Raw genomic sequence first — 17,528 nt, 5'->3', positions numbered from 1 at the left:
CCCATTCCCAATTCCAATGATGCTGAAAGGTTGGAAACCACTGTTCTCAACCTATAGCCCCAAATCCCCACCCTCCTTTTCCCTCTCCCTGCAAAATGTAATCTAATATAGAATAGCAGAACTTCCTATTTAAAGTTAATCCTCCTCATGCCTCCTGTCTCCCTAGGAGTGTTTTTGTTTTTTTTTTAATATACTTTTTTTCTTCTTGGCAGCACAGCGCAGCTTGCACGATCTTAGTTCCCCAACCAGAGATCAAACCCAGGTCTCAGCAGTCAAACTACTGAATCCTAACCACTGGACCACCAGGGAATTACCATCCCTGGGAATCTTACTCCATCAGTTACGCCCTCAATACCTAGCCTTAAGATCTAAAAATAACTCAGTCTACACCTAGCAGCAGGCCTGTTTCCCTCTACACTGCAGAGCTGCGGGAGTAAGCTGTCTACACTCTAAAATTTTTCCACTGGAGCTGCTCGTCTTGCAAGAATCCACCTGTTTTTCCTTCCTTCCCTCCCTAGGAACTGCTCTTGGATTTTTCCTTCTTCACTTTTATCCCTCCCCTAAGCTAGTCACAGGGCTCTTAGAATCAACTAGACTCAACATGCCTGTACCTCCCGCAGTGGGTGATCTGTGAGCTCTGCCCTCCCCAACGCTGAACTGCACGCCACCTACCCTGTACCCTGTGTGGTATTTATAGTCAAAGCACTCCTTCACCCGTGTTTCACTTACCAAAAACAAAGGACTGAAAACCACTCCAGAGGTACTGATGAACCTTTGACCACAGCTAATAATGGTTTCTAACAGAGTCCAAACACACCGGAGGTTAAATACTTCTCTTTCCACTGTTTATTATTAATGTACAAAATATACAAAACCAAAAGAAAAAGAAAATACTCATCCTCAAATCCATTGTGGCTCTAACCCAAGACCCTGCACAAAACCTAACCAATCCACTGTTTTCATAGAAAACAACTGATGCCGAGACGGGTGAAGGAGAGGACTGGGAGAGGGCAGGTCATCTTATCGAATACACCCAGGAAGGCACCTGGTGGGGATTCAGAGGTGGCTGACAGGGCAAGGGAGCTGGAGGCCTCACACCTACGAGGTTCCAGGTGGGGACCAGGAGCACGCTCACTCCCAGAGGCAGTGCATGTAGTGTGACTGTCAGGCCCAGCATGCCAGGCTTCAGTTGATGAAAAGCTGGTCTCACTGTTTTACAGTTTCCAGAAAGAGCTGTAGGCAAGGGTGGACCACCACCATGGCCTCACCTCTGCCAGCTACAACTTTCACGGGCTGCAGGTGTGATCTGCCATCACTGAACCTAGCACACTCAAGGCGCAAAACTTGAGTGTCCTCGAAGGTTGCAAAAGTCTCACTTGAGAAAGGACTCAATGTAAAAAGCCTGTGTTCGGGGAGGGGTGGGGACGATGTGTTCCAGAACTCAAATCCAGCCTGATTGAGCCCTCTCAGTGCAGTGGGGTACACGGTACCCCTTTACATCCCCACCCATGGGGAAATGAACGTGGCTGGGAGGATTTCATAAGTGCAGCTGATCCCACGTCAGAGTTCCTTGTGCATGTCGAAGACCCACAGCAGGAGAGCAGAGGTGTTCTCCAGGATAACCAGCTCTAGGTTCTCAGGCGTGAAGGGCAATACCGGAAAGGGGCTTGGGATACAGGGCAAAACTCCTCAAAGAGTGAAGCCAACTGGGTCTCCTCTTCAGCAGTCCAGGGTACAGAATGTGTCCAGTCTCTCTCCTCCCCAGACTGGAGGAAAATATGTACATTGATGTGCACCAGTGATCAGAAAACCCCCAGAACCCAGGCGTGTGGGCACTGAGGGGCCGGCTCCTCATCAGCTGGGGGAAGGGGAAATGGGCCTCACAGAAGCCATAAGAGAGTGGAAGGAGCAAGGCTGCAGTCCACAGGGCGGGGCGGGCGGGGGCCTAGGGCAGGGGCGGCCCGTTGACGCCCGGGTGGTAGAAGGCACAGTTGTTCTCGTAGCGGCAGTTGCCCTTCATCATGAAATGCCGACACACGGGGCGGTTCGACATGTCTGTGGGGATGAGGATGGGGTCGTTAGACAGGAAGGCTCAGAGGCCAGTGCCACTCATCCCCCCAGTCCAAGGCATCCTGAGCACCGTCTTTCAGAGACCTAGTCTTGGGGGCCTGGGAGAAAGGCAAAAGGGGATGCTGGGAACTGGGACTGAGGTGACCTCATGTCCTGCCTGACATACCCCCAGTAGTGAGGCCTCCCAGAAACTTGTACGGGACACCAAGAGCTGTATGTGGGGGACAGGGAGCAAACTCACCTCCTCCGTGGCTGTGGCCGCCATCATGCCCTCGGTGGCCCCCTCCTCCATGGCCAGGGCCATCATGGCCACGGTGCTCGTGAGGGGGTGGCCCTCGGTGGTCGTGGCCTCGGTGACCAGGGACATCATGAGGCCGGTGGCCATGGGGTCCCCCGTGTCCAGGGCCTTCATGGGGCCGATGGCCACCACCAGCACCCATTCCTCCACCAGGGCCTTCATGGGGGCGATGTCCACTGCCTCCACCCATGCCACCGCCGGGGCCTTCGTGGGGGCGGTGCCCCCCACCCATGCTACCACCAGGGCCTTCGTGGGGGCGATGCCCACCACCCATGCCACTGCCAGGGCCTTCATGGGGACGATGTCCGCTGCCACTGTTCATGCCACCACCAGGGCCTTCGTGGGGACGATGTCCACCGCCGCCAACCATGCCCCCACCAGGGCCCCCTCGTCCATTTGGGGGTCCGCCTCCAGAGCGACCTCCTCTGGCCCCCCGGAATGGAGGAGGAGGAGGGGGAGGTTCATTTCCTCCTCGGCCACCGCGGCCTCTATGGTATGGCCCAGGGCCAGGTCCTGGCCCGCCCCGCATCGGGCCACCCCGCATAGGGTCACCCGGGCCATCCCAGAAGGGGTCACCCCCCCGGGGCGGGGGTGGAGGACCCAGGAGACGTGGACCCACCGGCCCACCAGGGCCCCCAGGGCCTCCATGGGGACCTGTTAGGAGGGGAAAAAAAGGGAGAGACAAGGTCAGCTACCTGAATTATACCTAGGGACCACCATCTCCCAACCTAAACCACCCCCAGGTCTAGTCAACCCTGCGCTGTTACCAGGCCCAATCCAGCAGACAAGCCCCTTCTAACCGCTTGCTCTCCACCTACCTGGCATAGGCCCCCCAGGTCCAGGGGGGAAGTGCTGCATGCCCTTGGGGCCCCCAGGACCTCCAGGTGGGAAACCATTGGCTATCGGACCAGGGCCTAAGAGTCCATGTGGCACTGTTGAATAAGGAGTGAAGCAGTCAGCAAGAGGATTCGAGAAGAGCGGCATGATGTCCTCCCGCTTAGGCACGTCCAGCCAGCCCTTCCCACCAACCTGGCAGAGTGCCACTCTCTATCCAGTCTTCCCCTCAACACCCGAGCTCCCCCAAGTCCACTGCCGGTCCCCTCGCCCAGGCCCGGGGGCTGGCCCTGAGCATTACCCAGCATCTGCTTGATCTTGTCTGAATAGTCTGCTTGCTTCAGCAGTTCTTCTGAGGGGTGACTGTTGGGGCTACCCTGTAAGGCAAGGACATTGAGGACAAGGTCAACAGAGAAGAAGGGTAATACCCTGAGGCGCAAGCAGATGGGGAGGCGAGCAGAAGGGGAGTGAAGAGCAAGGGAGGCAGGAGAGGGGCAGGAGAGAGGCTCGTACCATGATGGAGGTGAGGATCTCCTGCACGTTGATGCCCCCTCCTCCAGGACCCTGCGGGCTCTTCCCGGCGCCCATGCTCCCCATAAGATTAGCCAGAACGGGAGGCAACTTGGAACCACCTGCTCCATCAGGTGACCCACCGGCTCCCCCAGGTTCCAGGGTCTCAACATATGGGGTCTCATCCATGGAACATTCCTGGAAGAACAAGTAGACAATCGGGACCAACAAAGAATGAAGAGACTGTCTCACATGAAAGAGGCATTAACAATCACAACCTCCATCAGCATGCAATACTCACCTCATCTAGGGGGATGAGCTTTGGAGGGATAGGCTCATAGGGCTCAGGATCCGGCTCATGAGGGCTGTCAGGAATGCCGCAGGCGATAGAAAAAAGTAAAAGAATGACAGTCAAATTATTTACTCAGGCCCTCCACTTTCTTCCTAACCCCCACCCCCTTCTGATTACCTCAAGGGCTCAATACCTCAGGGAGCAACCCCACTCCTGCTCACCTTTCCTTGTTCAGGAAGAGCTCCTGAAGGATCCCCTTCTCCCGCTCAGCCTGGATGTACCGCTCCTGGCTGTTGCTTCCAGGGGTGACGAGGGGCGAGGGCAGCACCAGGGGCCGGGGGCACACCCAGGGCACCTTCTCCTCCATGTTGTCATGGCTCAGACGCCGGGCAGTCTCAAATGCGTGTCGGTCTGACAGTATCTCTCGCTTAGCTGCTTCGCCAAAGTCCTTGATCTTATTCACGTTTACTATCACCCAGGAGAAGAAAAGCAAGAGGGGAAAGTAAGCCCAACCAAGTCCGTTTACCAACCAAGTCCTTCAGCCCCACCTCCTACAGAGGAACCTGGATCGCTCACCTCGCTCAGTTTCATCCAGTTCAAAATAGAAATACTCTCTCAGCTTGCCCTCCTCCGGCCACGTCACAGTTTTCCTCTTCCTGCCTTTCCGGGTCAGCTGGCTAGGATCACTGGGACTCTCCACTGGCTTCACATCCAAAGCTCCTGGCTCCAAAGAGGCTGAAAGCAGAAGTGATTTCAGACCAGTCCCTTCCTTTCAAAGAACCCCCAAACCTGATCCAGGTTCTGAACTCACCAGTATCCATGAGCTCTGGGACTTCAACAGGGGGAACTGGGGTCCCGGGACGTTCTGTGTCCATAGTCTCAGGAGGTGCTGGCTCTGGGGAAGAAGGTTTGGCCACGCTTGGTTCTGTGCTTGTTTTTCCTTCAAATGGGCTTGGCTATTGTGGAAGAAAAAGAAGTCACTGGGCACACAGGAAAGGCAAGGTCAAGGCAGGGCAATCAGTTCAGGTTCTAGGAAGGATCCCGACACTTCCTGTCAAGGAAGACCACCTCTGACAACGCTCTGCTGCTGCCACCAGTCTACGTCTGAGACAACGTCTCTTGCATCCCCCAAGCGCTCCAAGCTGCTGGGCCCTTCTTTTCCCTGTACCTTTTCTACCTGGTCACTGGCACCTACTGCCCAGTGCCCGTACCTTGGCAGCTGTGGGTGACAGCACCTTCTTCTTCTTCTTAATTTTGATGCCTGGGACAGGAGCTGAATTGAGTGCATCCAGAAAGCCCAGGCCCTCCATAGCTGCAAAAGAAAAAAAACATAACATAGCATCATCAGACCTCTTCATGAGCCTATTCTTACAAAGTCTGGGCAGAAAATTGGTCAATAGAAATTCTGCTGCCTGAATGTTGGACACAATAAGCTCAAGGTGACCAGGAAGCGTATGTAGGAGGATTTGCCCAAGAAATTCTTGTCATTCTTTCTTCTAAAGGCAGGTAAGCCATGGCTCTGGATATGAATCACAGCTCAGGTAAGTGACAAAGCCAGCCCCCACGAACGTGACAGCTGGGAGCACCCCAACCAGTCACTGAGCAGCAAGCCTCCCTAGTCCATCTCTCAAATCACTCCTAAGCCATCCTCTGAACGATTCCCATGGAGGGAATTTCTGAGGTACCCACGTCAAAAGACACCAATAAATCAAATGAAAATGGAGAAAAGCGTTTCATTCCCATGAAGAGTTGGCTCCCAATTCAAAGTACGTCCTCCCACTTTAGACTCACGTTGTGGTGGAATGATCTTCACTTTGATCTCTTTGGTGGCGTTGGGTGTTGTGTTGAGTGGTTTGTATTTCTTCTCTGCTGGCGGGGCAGCATCTCCTGGGGCAGCTGCAGAACTGTGAGAAAGGGAACTGTCAGCACCAGACTTGCCCCTTCCTTCTCCCTCAGGGCCACAGATCCCGACCATTCAGAACCCAGAATGTGCTCCATACCTCTGACGCTTGAGGGGGATGGGTTTAAGGTTGTACTTGTCAGAAACCACCACTGCACTGGCATTCTTCTTCACGGGCACCAGAGACGGGGTCTCCAGCTCTAGTCCTGAGGGAAAAGACATGATGTTGGAGATGGACTTTCCCCCCTTAACCTTCATCTAGCCGTATAAACCCCCGTGACGCCTCACCCACTAATGTTCCGTCTTCTACAGTTACGGCAGAAGTCTGTAGGCCCGGTTGTGTACCTACCCACAGACCCTCCAGAGGCCAGAAGGCAGTCTTACCGGTGGAGCGGAACTTGGCGTGACTGGGCGCTGTGGTGCGGAGAGACTTGGGCTTCTCCCTCTTCTTTTCGGGGGCCTCCTCAGCCCGAGTCTCAGCCTTCACCTCAGTCACCGGTCGCTCAGGAGGGGTGGTTCGACTCTTTCCCTCTTCTTTCCGCTTCTTCTTATCTTTCTCTGTTGTGGAAAAACAGAGAAGAAAAGGATTTTATTTAGATGAAGAGAAAGACTGTCAGAAATAAAAAGCAGGCTATGGGCATGGAAGGCCACAACCCAGTGGGAAAGAAAGAAAGAAATCCAAGGGATCAAGGGCCAAAGAGCTTACCAGCAGGCTGAGTACTGCTCTGGGAGCGGATGACCGCCATCCAGTCACTGACAAGGACTGAGGCCAATTTCCGGAGTTCTGCAGGTAAGAGAAAGAGGAAATGCCTAAGTAATGTAACATACTGCATGGAGATTCAAGTCATAAAACTAGAAGATGGCAGAATAAACCCGTGCCTATGCTCTTCCCCTACCCACTTATTACAATAAAATCAGGAGAAAGGTGGGCAGAGTTCAAGTATCTGAAGGGCTATTAGATTTAAAAAGAAACTGTATTAGTCTACCTCATCCTAAAGGGAAACTTAATGCAAAATTTCAAGGAGGCACATTTAGATCCTCTTTAAAAAGCATTTTCTAGGCAATCTTTTTTTCCTAGAATGCTGCTAGTGACAACAGCTTTTTAAAAAATCAATTAGATGTTGCAAGAGTGAAAAAAGAAATTGAAAACCAGACCAATTTAGAATGAATGAAACAGTTTAGAGAAAAAAGATGGTCAGAGAATTTAAAGATAAAAAACAATTTATTTCTAAATACATGGGAGAAAAATTTGTTGCCTTTTCTTTCCTTCTGTACTTGGCAAATAACATCTCCTGTCTACAGGACCTCTTTCCGGGCCAACGTTCCAATTATGGGCTCATTCAATGACGAGATTATGGTAGAACATCAAAACAACTTTTCAAAACAGTCACAAAACCGGTAACTTCTATACTTAGTGCAGTGTGAACCCCAATGCATCCCCAATGAAGAAATATAATATCCTAACATGGCAATGGCACCCCACTCCAGTTCTCTTGCCTGGAAAATCCCATGGACAGAGGAGCCTGGTAGGCTGCAGTCCATGGGGTCGCTAAGAGTTGGACACGACTGAGAGACTTCACTTCCACTTTTCACTTTCATACATTGGAGAAGGAAATGGCAACCCACTCCAGTGTTCTTGCCTGGAGAATCCCAGGGATGGGGAAGCTTGGTGGGCTGCTGTCTCTGGAGTCGCACAGAGTTGGACATGACTGAAGCGACTTAGCAGTAGTAGCAGCAGCAACATCTTTTGGGAGCAACTGATACTATGGTCCAGTGACACAGTTGATAAGGAATGTACAATTTTAGTATTTAAAGTCAGCACAGAATAATGAAGGCAGCGTAATTAAGCCAGCTGAAAGAGGAACCAATACACCCTAGCAGATACTCAAAAGATGGGCAATGATTTAATGGGATTTCTGTGTTATATACCATCCTACAAAACTACTCTGAGATGTCACAAATATAGTGAAGTGCTCATTATATAAAAGGATGGAAAGCCAGGGAATATTTTTCACTTAGGCAACACAATGTAAGTTACAACAAAATCAAGATCGTTTATCCTGGAAAATGTTCCCAGGGTTTGCTGCTGCAGCTAAATGGAACTACAGCTAGGCCTGCTGAGGCCTGGATGCTCCCACCACACCAAAGCCATAGCCTCTTTCCAAAGGGACCAAACACATCATTGCCCACAGACAAAGAGCAGGCCTATATTCTGATCAGGAGAGCAGCTCTGCTGCAAGACTGTTCACTTGCAGGAAACTAGTATCCTTTGCTCCTGGATTACACCTTGGGTATAAAATCTGGGGTGAACTCTTGGATGGATGTAAATCCTTTTCTTCTCTAAAGAAAAGCCAGGGACTTCCCTGGTGGCACAGTGGATAAAGAATCTGCCTGCCAATGGAGGGAACACAGGTTCAGTCCCAGGTCCAGAAGATTCTACAGGCTGTGGAGCAACTAGGTCCGTGCGCCACAGCTACCGAAGCCCATGCGCCCAGGACGTGTGCTCCACAATGAAGAGTAGCCCCTACTCAACGTAACTAGAGAAGCCCCTGCACAGTAACGAACACCCAACACCACCAAAATAAATACATAAATAAAATAAAAATACAAAAAAGAAAAGCCAGAACTGTATGACCCTTGCCAGGAGCTCCAAAACCCTTTGTCTTAGAAAAGGAAAGAATCTCTTGCTATCAAAGCTAAGACATACCCCAGGAGTCGCGATTCTGCCATGCCCTAACAGCAGGGTGTTTACTGGGAAAACTAGCATATACGTTGTTAGGAAAGGACAGGCCCTCACCTTCATCGTCACTCGACTTGCTCAGCTGCTTCACCAGTTTGGCTGTGTTGTTCTAGCAAAGAAAGGGAGCAACAGGACGGTAAGTGACAGGAGGAAAAGCTGCCCCCTCAGAGCTCACCACCCCCAGACTCACTCACAGTCTCTCAACAGCCACTAACACCGCACACACTCTTTCTCTTATAAAGCCCTGGGAGACATATTCTTACTCTAAATCAACCCACTTAGGTAGATTCAATCACTCCCATTTTACAGATGAAAGAACTGAGGCTTGGATGTACACAGTGCCTCATGTCACACACCTATTAAAAGAGACAGATTTGAACCAAATCTTGATTCTAAATTCCTCTTTTTTTTTAACCATTCTACCTCACAGGTCCAAGACTGCAGCCACATCAGAGTGGATGTGGGGTTTTCATCTGTTAGGCTAAACCAAAAAGGAAGAATCAGGATTCTAAAGACCGAAGGTACCTGCTTGAGATGGTCAACAGTGAGGGGCAGGTGCTGCAGGGTCAGCAGAATTTGCTGTAAGAGGGGAATGTTGTTGGTCGTCTTCGAATACGTCAGCCAATTGTTAAGAAGCTTGTAACCACCGACGTCAATAAACCTGCAGACAGGCAGGAGGATCTGTGATGCCCTTCTTTCGGGAGTACACCCCACCCTTCTTGTCCCCCATCAATGACCAAAGAATTCCATGCCTCAGCACCCCACTTCTAACTACATCTCCCCATCCCAGTCACCCAGGTCCCCACTTACTTGATCAGTACTTCCGGTGAACGGGTCTGCAGGAGAATGTTCAAGTATGTGCACCGACTCACCATCTTTCGTGCCTCCTTCATCAGGCTGTAAAAGAGGAAGTGCAGTTAGAAATGAAGGGTGTCTAATCCGCAAGTGCCCAGACATTCCTGAGAACTTGGGATTCTGCTCCCGGGTGAGGGAATCACACAGGCCCCCAGAAGGATGGGGTGGGTTAGGGGAGATGTGGAAACACCCAGAAGAGTGGAACACAATGGAGGAGACGCACTGAGGTCTGCAATCTGGGGAGGTGGGTGTCCCTGCTTCCCTCACACATAGGACATGTCTGATGCTGCTTCCAGGTGAAAGCCTTTGCCTTCAATTACCATCTCTCAGGACTGACTCAGTCCTAAGTCGCTTTCTCTGGAAAATGTGAGGATTCCTGAAGAAGACATAACCAAACCAAGACTCCTGTCACCCGGCTCCTCTGCTTCCTTCCTTCGCTTGGGACTGTGGCTCTCCAAATATCCAGAGGCCATTAGGGCCAGGGGCCTACTTTACTATCACCAGTTCTAACATAATTGGATTTGAATCCTAGTCCACTGACTCCCACTCCTCAGGAACACACTTCACTATCTGCCTTAAGGATAATCATATTCAGTTCAGTTCAGTTGCGTCCGACTCTTTGTGACCCCATGAATCACAGCACGCCAGGCCTCCACCAACTCCTGGAGTTCACTCAAACTCATGTCCATCGAGTCGGTGATGCCTTCCCGCCATCTCATCCTCTGTCATCCCCTTCTCCTCCTGCCCCCAATCCCTCCCAGCATCAGTCTTTTCCAGTGAGTCAACTCTTCGCATGATGTGGCCAAAGTATCAGCTTCAGCATCAGTCCTTCCAATGAACACCCAGGGCTGATCTTTAGTCGTATTACAACACACAATATCCTCTACTCACAACAAATTCAAAGGGTACACACTCACCTGAAGATTTTTGAAATCCCATCCACACTCTTGACTTCCCCATCTCGGTTAAGGAAACTATCCAGGCCCTTGAGAAGCTCTTTGGGGTCTATGGGACCCGAACCCATGATCAAGGTTTTCTAAGAGGATAAAACAAATACACAGGATAAATGGGTGGCAATAACAGCTCCAACTGCCTCTAATAAATTCCATCTCTACATTTGTCAGATTAGCAGTGACTCGTTATTCAATCTACATTCAACTATATTCACCATTACCCAGATAAGAAAAATCAACACAGACCATTGTTTCCACCAAGAAAACAGCCCTGGCAAGTGAAGCACTGTGTTAACACTGACTGAAGGGATAAGAATTAGACTGGAAGACTGAGGCAGCACCTGTCCTCTTGCTCCAAGTGACATCCTTCCTAGGACAGCTGAACTTCACAATGTGTAACAGGTAAGGTTCACATTCCCAAAACACTCAACTCTCCAAGGCATTTTTGCTTATTATGTATGGTTTCTCCTTAGTTGTTAAAAAATCTACCTTAAAACACACACACCCCAAACTACTAGCTTGAGAAGAACTGGGCCAATCATGGGTGTTGGGCTAAGTGTCTTTCGTGAGTCAATTATTTTTTGTCTTAGCTCACAAAGAGTCAACTGCCAGAGGTGGCAGGATAAGGTATGTTTCCATCAGTAGATAATCGTTCTAAGTTGTAGGTCAAAGAGAAGGAAATAAAACTTGAAACAGATCCTCTCCCCCAGGGGGGTTAGAGGTGGCTCCCAGAAATCAGACAACTGGAGGTAACAAAAATCAAGCAGGTCCTTTTAAGCCTTGAAAAAAAAGATCCCTCATTAAACAAACACTGCACAAGTTTTTATTGTTTCAAAGTTAAGGGCAAGATTACTTTGTGGTTTCAAAAGCAAAGAGGAGGCTCTGATTCCTAACTCCCCACCTAAATCAAACCACCACCCACTATCCCTGAGTAGGGCCTGAAATTAGATACCATGAAGGGAAAAAGAAAGGAACAAATAAAACCAAAAGATGGAAAAATGCCATTAAATTTTAAGTAGCTACTTTAGACCAGGTTAGAAAAGGAGTTAATTAAAAGCTAAACACAGCTGTTTTGGGACAGAGAAGGGTAAAGCCATTTCTAGGCCAGAACCCAAGTTCAAGAGAGGTAATTTAGAATCAATATATGGTTCTGATTAGGATTTTTATCCACAATGCCCCTAAACACTGGCTCCTGAGAGGCAGAACAGGCACCTTAGTAATATCGACATCTGGGAAACAAGACACTGGGCAGGAAGGTGGCAAGGTGAAAACAGCCTCCTGCACCCAGTGCAAAGACAAAGACAGGAAACAGTGGCGCTCTACAAAGATGACTATGCTTTCTGCAGAAAGCAGGCTTCTTTTAAGATCACGTCAATTAGTGATATTTAGTCTCAAGCTAAAAGAGAAAAACAAGCATAACAATCTCAACCTTTTACTCTTCCCAACAAAAAAGTCAATGAACTGCTAAATTTCCAGGTCCTAACAACCTAGGCCAAGAAGAGGCAGAGGCAGGGGTTGGGGGTGGCGGTGGAGGAGAGACTTGGTTCCCGAGACCAGAACCTGTGGGCTGAACACAAGGAGCGAAGAAAGGTGAGCACATCTGGGGTAACTGTGCTGCTGCTGATGCCCTGCAATCTCCACAAGGGCAGGTAGAACCTAAGGTCAGAGGAAAAAACATTCAAGTCCAATGCCACATAAATTAGAAGTCCAGAGGCCAAACCCACTGAAGTGGTGACTCTTACACACAGAGACAGACACGGGGATACAGGAATTTTCCCCAGGTAGTAAGCCACTATAAAGTAATATATAGACACAACAAAGGAATACATAAAACAGATTTCCCATGTGCTAGAGCCTGGAAAAGCAAGAGTGACTCCCAAGTAATATATATCATTAAATAACCAATGATATGCCATTTGACAAAAAGCTTTCTATGTAACTTCATTTCAAACCAATACCCCCTAAATATAGCTAGACCCTCAGATTCAAAGCCAGAGCTGAATACACAGCACCTTGGAAAAGTCCCTTTTGCACCACCAGTTAGGCCAACAGACCCATTTGCCCTACTTCCTTCACACACAGACATAAAAAAACCTGTCACCTGAGCTCAAATGTTCCATTGCTTAAGTGGGTGGGAGATCAGAGAACTTTCTTTCAAGGGAAACCAGTGAGCACACGGAGAAACTCTGTCCAGTGCCTTCTACTAGGAATGGGACCCAGGGACAACTTTTTAATTCCCAATCGTTACAAGCAAGAATAAAATAGCCAAGAAAAGCTAGAAAACAAAGCAGAAGAAATGTTAAACATTCATTTTATACTAGTCTTCCTATTATTTATATTCTGGAAATATAATTAAACTTATCTCACAAACAATCATGTGGCTTTAAAATCTAGGTGGATTTTCTTATGATGGTTTTTCTTCAGGGAGAATAGCTTTCACTCGCTTAGAAGGACCCCAAGTGGCTTAAAACCTAACTGCCTTATTTTGAAATCAATACATTTAGAAAGAAGGTCCAAGGCACTCAAGTGGAAAGGAAAGAGCCTAGAACTCTGGCACAGGCCTACAGCAGAAAAAGGCAAAGGAGCTGACCAGGAAAGGAGGGGCAGTGACCATGTGTCATAACATATCAGGATCCTGGAAGGAAAGCCTAAGGAAGTTTTCTGGCAACAAAAATAATCCAGGGCACGACATGTTTTGATTTCCTTGAAGGCAGAACATATAGGAGGCTGGTGGGCAAGCAACCTCTGGCATCATCTTTGTCCTAAACCTGGGCTCTCCTTTCGGAGAATGTTGCTGGCAGAGACATGCAGACACAAGGCAATGGGCACTGTTCCACCTTTCTTACCAGAGAGAAAATTAAGTCCAGAAGTGACACCAACTCCTGCCTCCAAAATACATTTTACTGAAGAGTTATCAAATAAGGTGAAAACTTATCTACCTTAGCCAGTTATTCCATACCCATCACCCATCAATCAGAACTGAATTGGTTCAGGACAAAACTTCTATGCAAGTTTAAATTCACTACTCAAAGGAGGAAGGAGTCCAAGTTTAACTTAAGAGGCCTCAGCACTTCTGGAAATGAAGGCCTTTGTAGCTTATATTCCCCACTTCTAAGGCAACTGATGCATTTCCTAGTCTGTCTCCACAGTGAACTGAATTATGTCTCAGGTGATTCACAAGGTTGCACCTCTCAAGTTCCTCCCCTTCAAAATCATTCTGGAAACCTGGTAGCCCCTGCCCTCCTCCAAAGCTTATTTGCTTTTCAATAAAAGTGTAAATTCACTCCCCAACCCAAAGGACAGGGTCCCAGGATACAGCTCTGGCCACAAACTCTAATGATCAGGTTGTCCGACGTTCTCGGGATGGATGTGGGTCCCCTAGAAGACCTTTTTCCCATCTCCCACGTTAAGGCAGATCTTCTTTATTATAATCCCCTGCTCACTAGAGATCAGGAACCCCAGTGGGTAGAATGTTCAGCTCCCAAGGTAGGTATGCTGCAGAGGCACATGGTAAACTGCTTAAAAGATAAAAAACTTGTGGTCAATAGGACATGTGGAAGAGTCCCTCCCACCAATCCAGAAGTTGAATCATTGAGAATCCATACCCAAAACAGTAGCCCTATAGTCTCACCAAGTCAGCACAAAGCAGTTGTACAGAATTGCTTTCCAATTCTGCCTAGACCCTTCACGGCTTCAGGGCAGGACTTCAAAAAATGAAAACTGTATGTAGAGTCTGATTAAGATTTGACTTGGAAAAACTTGAGAGGAAGAAAAAGGTAAGAAAGGGACAAGACCCTTAACACCACCCTCAAGTCGGGCATGGTTTTCAAACATGCACCAAATGCTACAGCACTGCCCAAGCTGAAAAATGAGGACATTATTTTCCCACTGTTTTTAAGGAATTTTAGAGGGAAGGAAAAAGAAATTCAAAAAAGGGTGGCTCTTTGGAAAAAAAGAAATGAAGATTGTGAAATTTAATACCAGAAAGGTTTTGCTTACCAGAAACCGTAGCTGGAATCCCCCTGCCTTGAGCTTACACCTGCTGCCTCCTTTCCTAAAGATTCACTTCTCATCTTAGTACCAGTGTACAGGAGCTAAGCAACTGGAGAACTGTGACACAGCACTGAACACAAAGAGCTCACCCCCAAACCCAGAGGCGGGAATAAGGGCCATTTAGAAGTAAGTCCTCAAGTACCCACTCTCCCCCAGATTTCCATTATACAAATCGACCAAACGCAGGAGGCCCAAGGACGGACTGATTCCTGAGCACAAACGGCACATTTCAGGGTCATCAGGCCCCAGCTGTTTACTCCTGTTACTTTCACCATCTTTGTGTCTTTCCCCAGGATCCCCCAACACACACTCACACACACACACGCCCCCGCTAAAGCTTCCAGTCCTAAAATACAGCTGTTTGACTGGTTTTCCACCCCAGGCAACTAAAGCAGGGAAAACTTCCAAGCAGTAGTGATGAGTGAGAAAGGGTGAAAGTAAAAGCAACAGGCTCGGGATCCTTATATACAAAAACTAGAGCTGCCCAAGGAGACAGCTTCAAGATCTAATTGCTACAATCTTTTTTTTTTTTTTTCAAGATAATGGTTACAAAAGGTTAAAGAACATAAGGAAAATGGCTTTTCCCGTCTAGCAGCAGCGTGCATGAGGAATCCAGAAGGCATCTGCTCGGGGGCGGGGCTTCGAGGGTGGAGAAAGGAAGAAAGCTGATTACATCACCTTTCAGGGCGGCTCCTCCCCCTTGACCAAGTTTCTAGGGCGGCCCTAAGCTCTGGATGGCAAACGGGGAAGGAAAAACAAAGAAGCTGGGACGCCATTTTGTAATGGAGAAGAGGACTCAAACTTAAAGCTATCCAGGCTCCGCCGGTAGCTCTTTACATTTAAAAACACCTTTTTAGTAAAAAAGAAAAGAAAAAGGCAGCCCCATCCTGAATAGTCTGACCTATTTTGAATCAATAAGAGTTTTGTGAGAATACAAGCAATTAAAATATTTAAAAGAACAATTTTCTGCGGGGAGGAACGGAATTTGCAATTGAGGTTCAACTTGCTACTAACGACCACCCACCGCCCCCCCCCACCGCATCTTCCCTATAAAGGGAAAGGGGGGGGTGGACTTGGACCCCTCTCAACAAATAGGGTTGAGGTGGGAGGACAGGAGAAAAATGGGTCAAGACACAACCTGCAACGCCGCTTGGAAGACAAAAGGACAAAGAAAGTCGCCATATTGAAGCAGGGAAGAAAAAAAAATTCCTTTTAACGACACAAATCTTTTAGATAGCATTCAATTGCACTAAATGGCTTGTAAAATTAATACGCCTGAATTCCACATTTCCCCAACCTTTCCACCCTCTAACTGTATTCCCCCGACCAGAAAGTATCAAGTTAAAATGTTACTTTTTCTGCTTTTAAATAACCTATGCAATCTGCAACAATTACAAAACATTCTTTACCTCCCCAGCTATCAATCTTGTATGTATTGGCACTAAGATTATATTTTGCCCTGAATTACGTGTCTTGCAATCTTTATTCCTAGATTGCCACCTGAATTAACCACACAAATATACCCCAAGCATATTACATTAAAATTGAGAGGAGTTAACAATCATTTAAAAATATACCCAACTATCACTTCTCTCCGCCCATCTCCTTACCCTGCAATCTTTATGTACAGATTGCTTATTAATCTGGCAAATTGAAAAGCGCCCTGCTTGTCTCACACACAAAGAAGTGGGACTTCTGGGCCACAAGATCCACCATCTTTTGTATGTGAGCTCATTAACCCTTTTGAAGACTGCTAACGAGAGGAAGGTAACCATTCCTCCTTATAAAAAGCAAACACTTATAGCTTTGGCAGTCTGGAAATTGGCTGGATTACCAAGGGTTAACCATCAAAATCCTAACTCGCAGGCCCTCCCTCCACCCTCTCCTTGCCTGCAGCAGAGCAGGGAAGAGGTAGGTGGTAAGGGAGAGAGAACACTGTTTTAGACCCAAAGGCTCTTTTTAATGGAGATTAAGTGACCGGATCGGTCCTTCTCCAGATCTCTATTTGTTCTATGGTCTCATTTCTTCCTCTCATTATTTTTGGTTTCACAACGGGAAACGTTGATTTCTTGTTGCAAGGCTGGTTTTTGAAAATTCGACACTTACTATCCAATTTTTTTGCGACGTCAGCACCTCGGGCTCAGGGGGGGAGGGGATTAAAATTTTGGAGAAAAAAATAAAACAACCAACCAGGACCCAAAACTCAATTATTTGGGGGGCCTCATTGGATCAAAAAATCTCTTTAGAAAAAATAAAGGCCAACTCAGTATTCATATCCCCCCCACCCAACTCCATTTAGGGAGGGGGGTCGTAGAAAAAAAGTTCTGAGTGGATTAAAAAAAGTAAACGCTGGATGAGTGGACTTGGGTGAGTTTGGGAAGGGTGGGTGGTTGATTATTTTTGAAGTTATGTGGTGACGGTCCTTCGGCCACAGATTTCAAGTCCCAGGCAGCGTGGGCTGGTGGGGTGGGCAAGATAGGTGGGAAGGGGCAGAAGACACAAGTGGTTGGGCTGGTGGCTGCTCTTTTCCCTTTCCCCCCTCTGTCTGGATCCTTTCAAGGGCTTAGATGTTGCTGCGGCTTGTTTCTTTTCTCCTGGTGGCCGGCCTGTCTTTCTCCGAGAAAATTCAAACCTGGGATAAAAGGAACACAAGGGAGAAAGATAATCAGTACGGGCTGCTATTACAACACCCAAAAGTACCATTTTTGTTGTCCCCAAACACTTCCATGTCCCACCCCGAACACAGCCGCTTAATACGAGTCATGGCTCTCAACTGAGCCCGCGTTTGACCCGTTCCCCAGGCTAACTCTCCGAGCAAAATGTTACCCACCAACCGACAAAATGGCAACACTTACCTCTAAACGAACCCCAGAATGGCGGCTGCCCGCTCGGGCGGAGTCTTTTATACGAGGACACCGCCCAATGCGCCCAAACGTGCTAGTGAAACGCCCTCTTCGCGAGACAGTATGCGCGAGGCGTGAATTCATTGGTCAACCCGATAAACCACTCACCAGCTGATTGGA

The 17,528-nt window shown here is 48.2% G+C and overlaps 1 protein-coding gene across 3 annotated transcripts in view; it reads right to left on the bottom strand.

The window, feature by feature from the left end:
• Positions 1–823: 823 nt before the first annotated feature.
• Positions 824–17,528, bottom strand: part of PPP1R10 (protein phosphatase 1 regulatory subunit 10) — a 37,918-nt gene continuing 21,213 nt past the window's right edge. Inside the window, exons 1-20 of one of the 3 annotated variants that reach the window (XM_019985787.2) lie at positions 17,361–17,503; positions 16,612–17,137; positions 10,417–10,535; positions 9,455–9,541; positions 9,170–9,305; positions 8,702–8,753; positions 6,611–6,688; positions 6,289–6,462; positions 6,005–6,110; positions 5,796–5,908; positions 5,216–5,316; positions 4,816–4,960; positions 4,581–4,739; positions 4,226–4,472; positions 4,014–4,077; positions 3,716–3,910; positions 3,504–3,579; positions 3,187–3,300; positions 2,312–3,022; positions 824–2,055 (exon numbers count right to left, since the gene is read on the bottom strand). In XM_019985787.2, the coding sequence (XP_019841346.2) occupies positions 1,946–2,055; positions 2,312–3,022; positions 3,187–3,300; positions 3,504–3,579; positions 3,716–3,910; positions 4,014–4,077; positions 4,226–4,472; positions 4,581–4,739; positions 4,816–4,960; positions 5,216–5,316; positions 5,796–5,908; positions 6,005–6,110; positions 6,289–6,462; positions 6,611–6,688; positions 8,702–8,753; positions 9,170–9,305; positions 9,455–9,541; positions 10,417–10,523 (2,775 nt within the window). In that variant the 5' untranslated portion in view covers positions 10,524–10,535; positions 16,612–17,137; positions 17,361–17,503 and the 3' untranslated portion in view covers positions 824–1,945. Of the gene's footprint in view, positions 2,056–2,311; positions 3,023–3,186; positions 3,301–3,503; positions 3,580–3,715; positions 3,911–4,013; positions 4,078–4,225; positions 4,473–4,580; positions 4,740–4,815; positions 4,961–5,215; positions 5,317–5,795; positions 5,909–6,004; positions 6,111–6,288; positions 6,463–6,610; positions 6,689–8,701; positions 8,754–9,169; positions 9,306–9,454; positions 9,542–10,416; positions 10,536–16,611; positions 17,504–17,528 lie in introns of those variants that run through there. The other 2 variants (XM_019985786.2, XM_019985788.2) reach the window with 2 other exon arrangements.

Source organism: Bos indicus, chromosome 23 (assembly GCF_029378745.1).
Source record: "Bos indicus isolate NIAB-ARS_2022 breed Sahiwal x Tharparkar chromosome 23, NIAB-ARS_B.indTharparkar_mat_pri_1.0, whole genome shotgun sequence".
In the NCBI taxonomy this organism is placed as follows: domain Eukaryota; kingdom Metazoa; phylum Chordata; class Mammalia; order Artiodactyla; family Bovidae; genus Bos; species Bos indicus.
The sequence above is the reverse complement of the archived record's forward strand: the minus strand, read 5'-3'. Positions and strand labels throughout refer to the sequence as shown.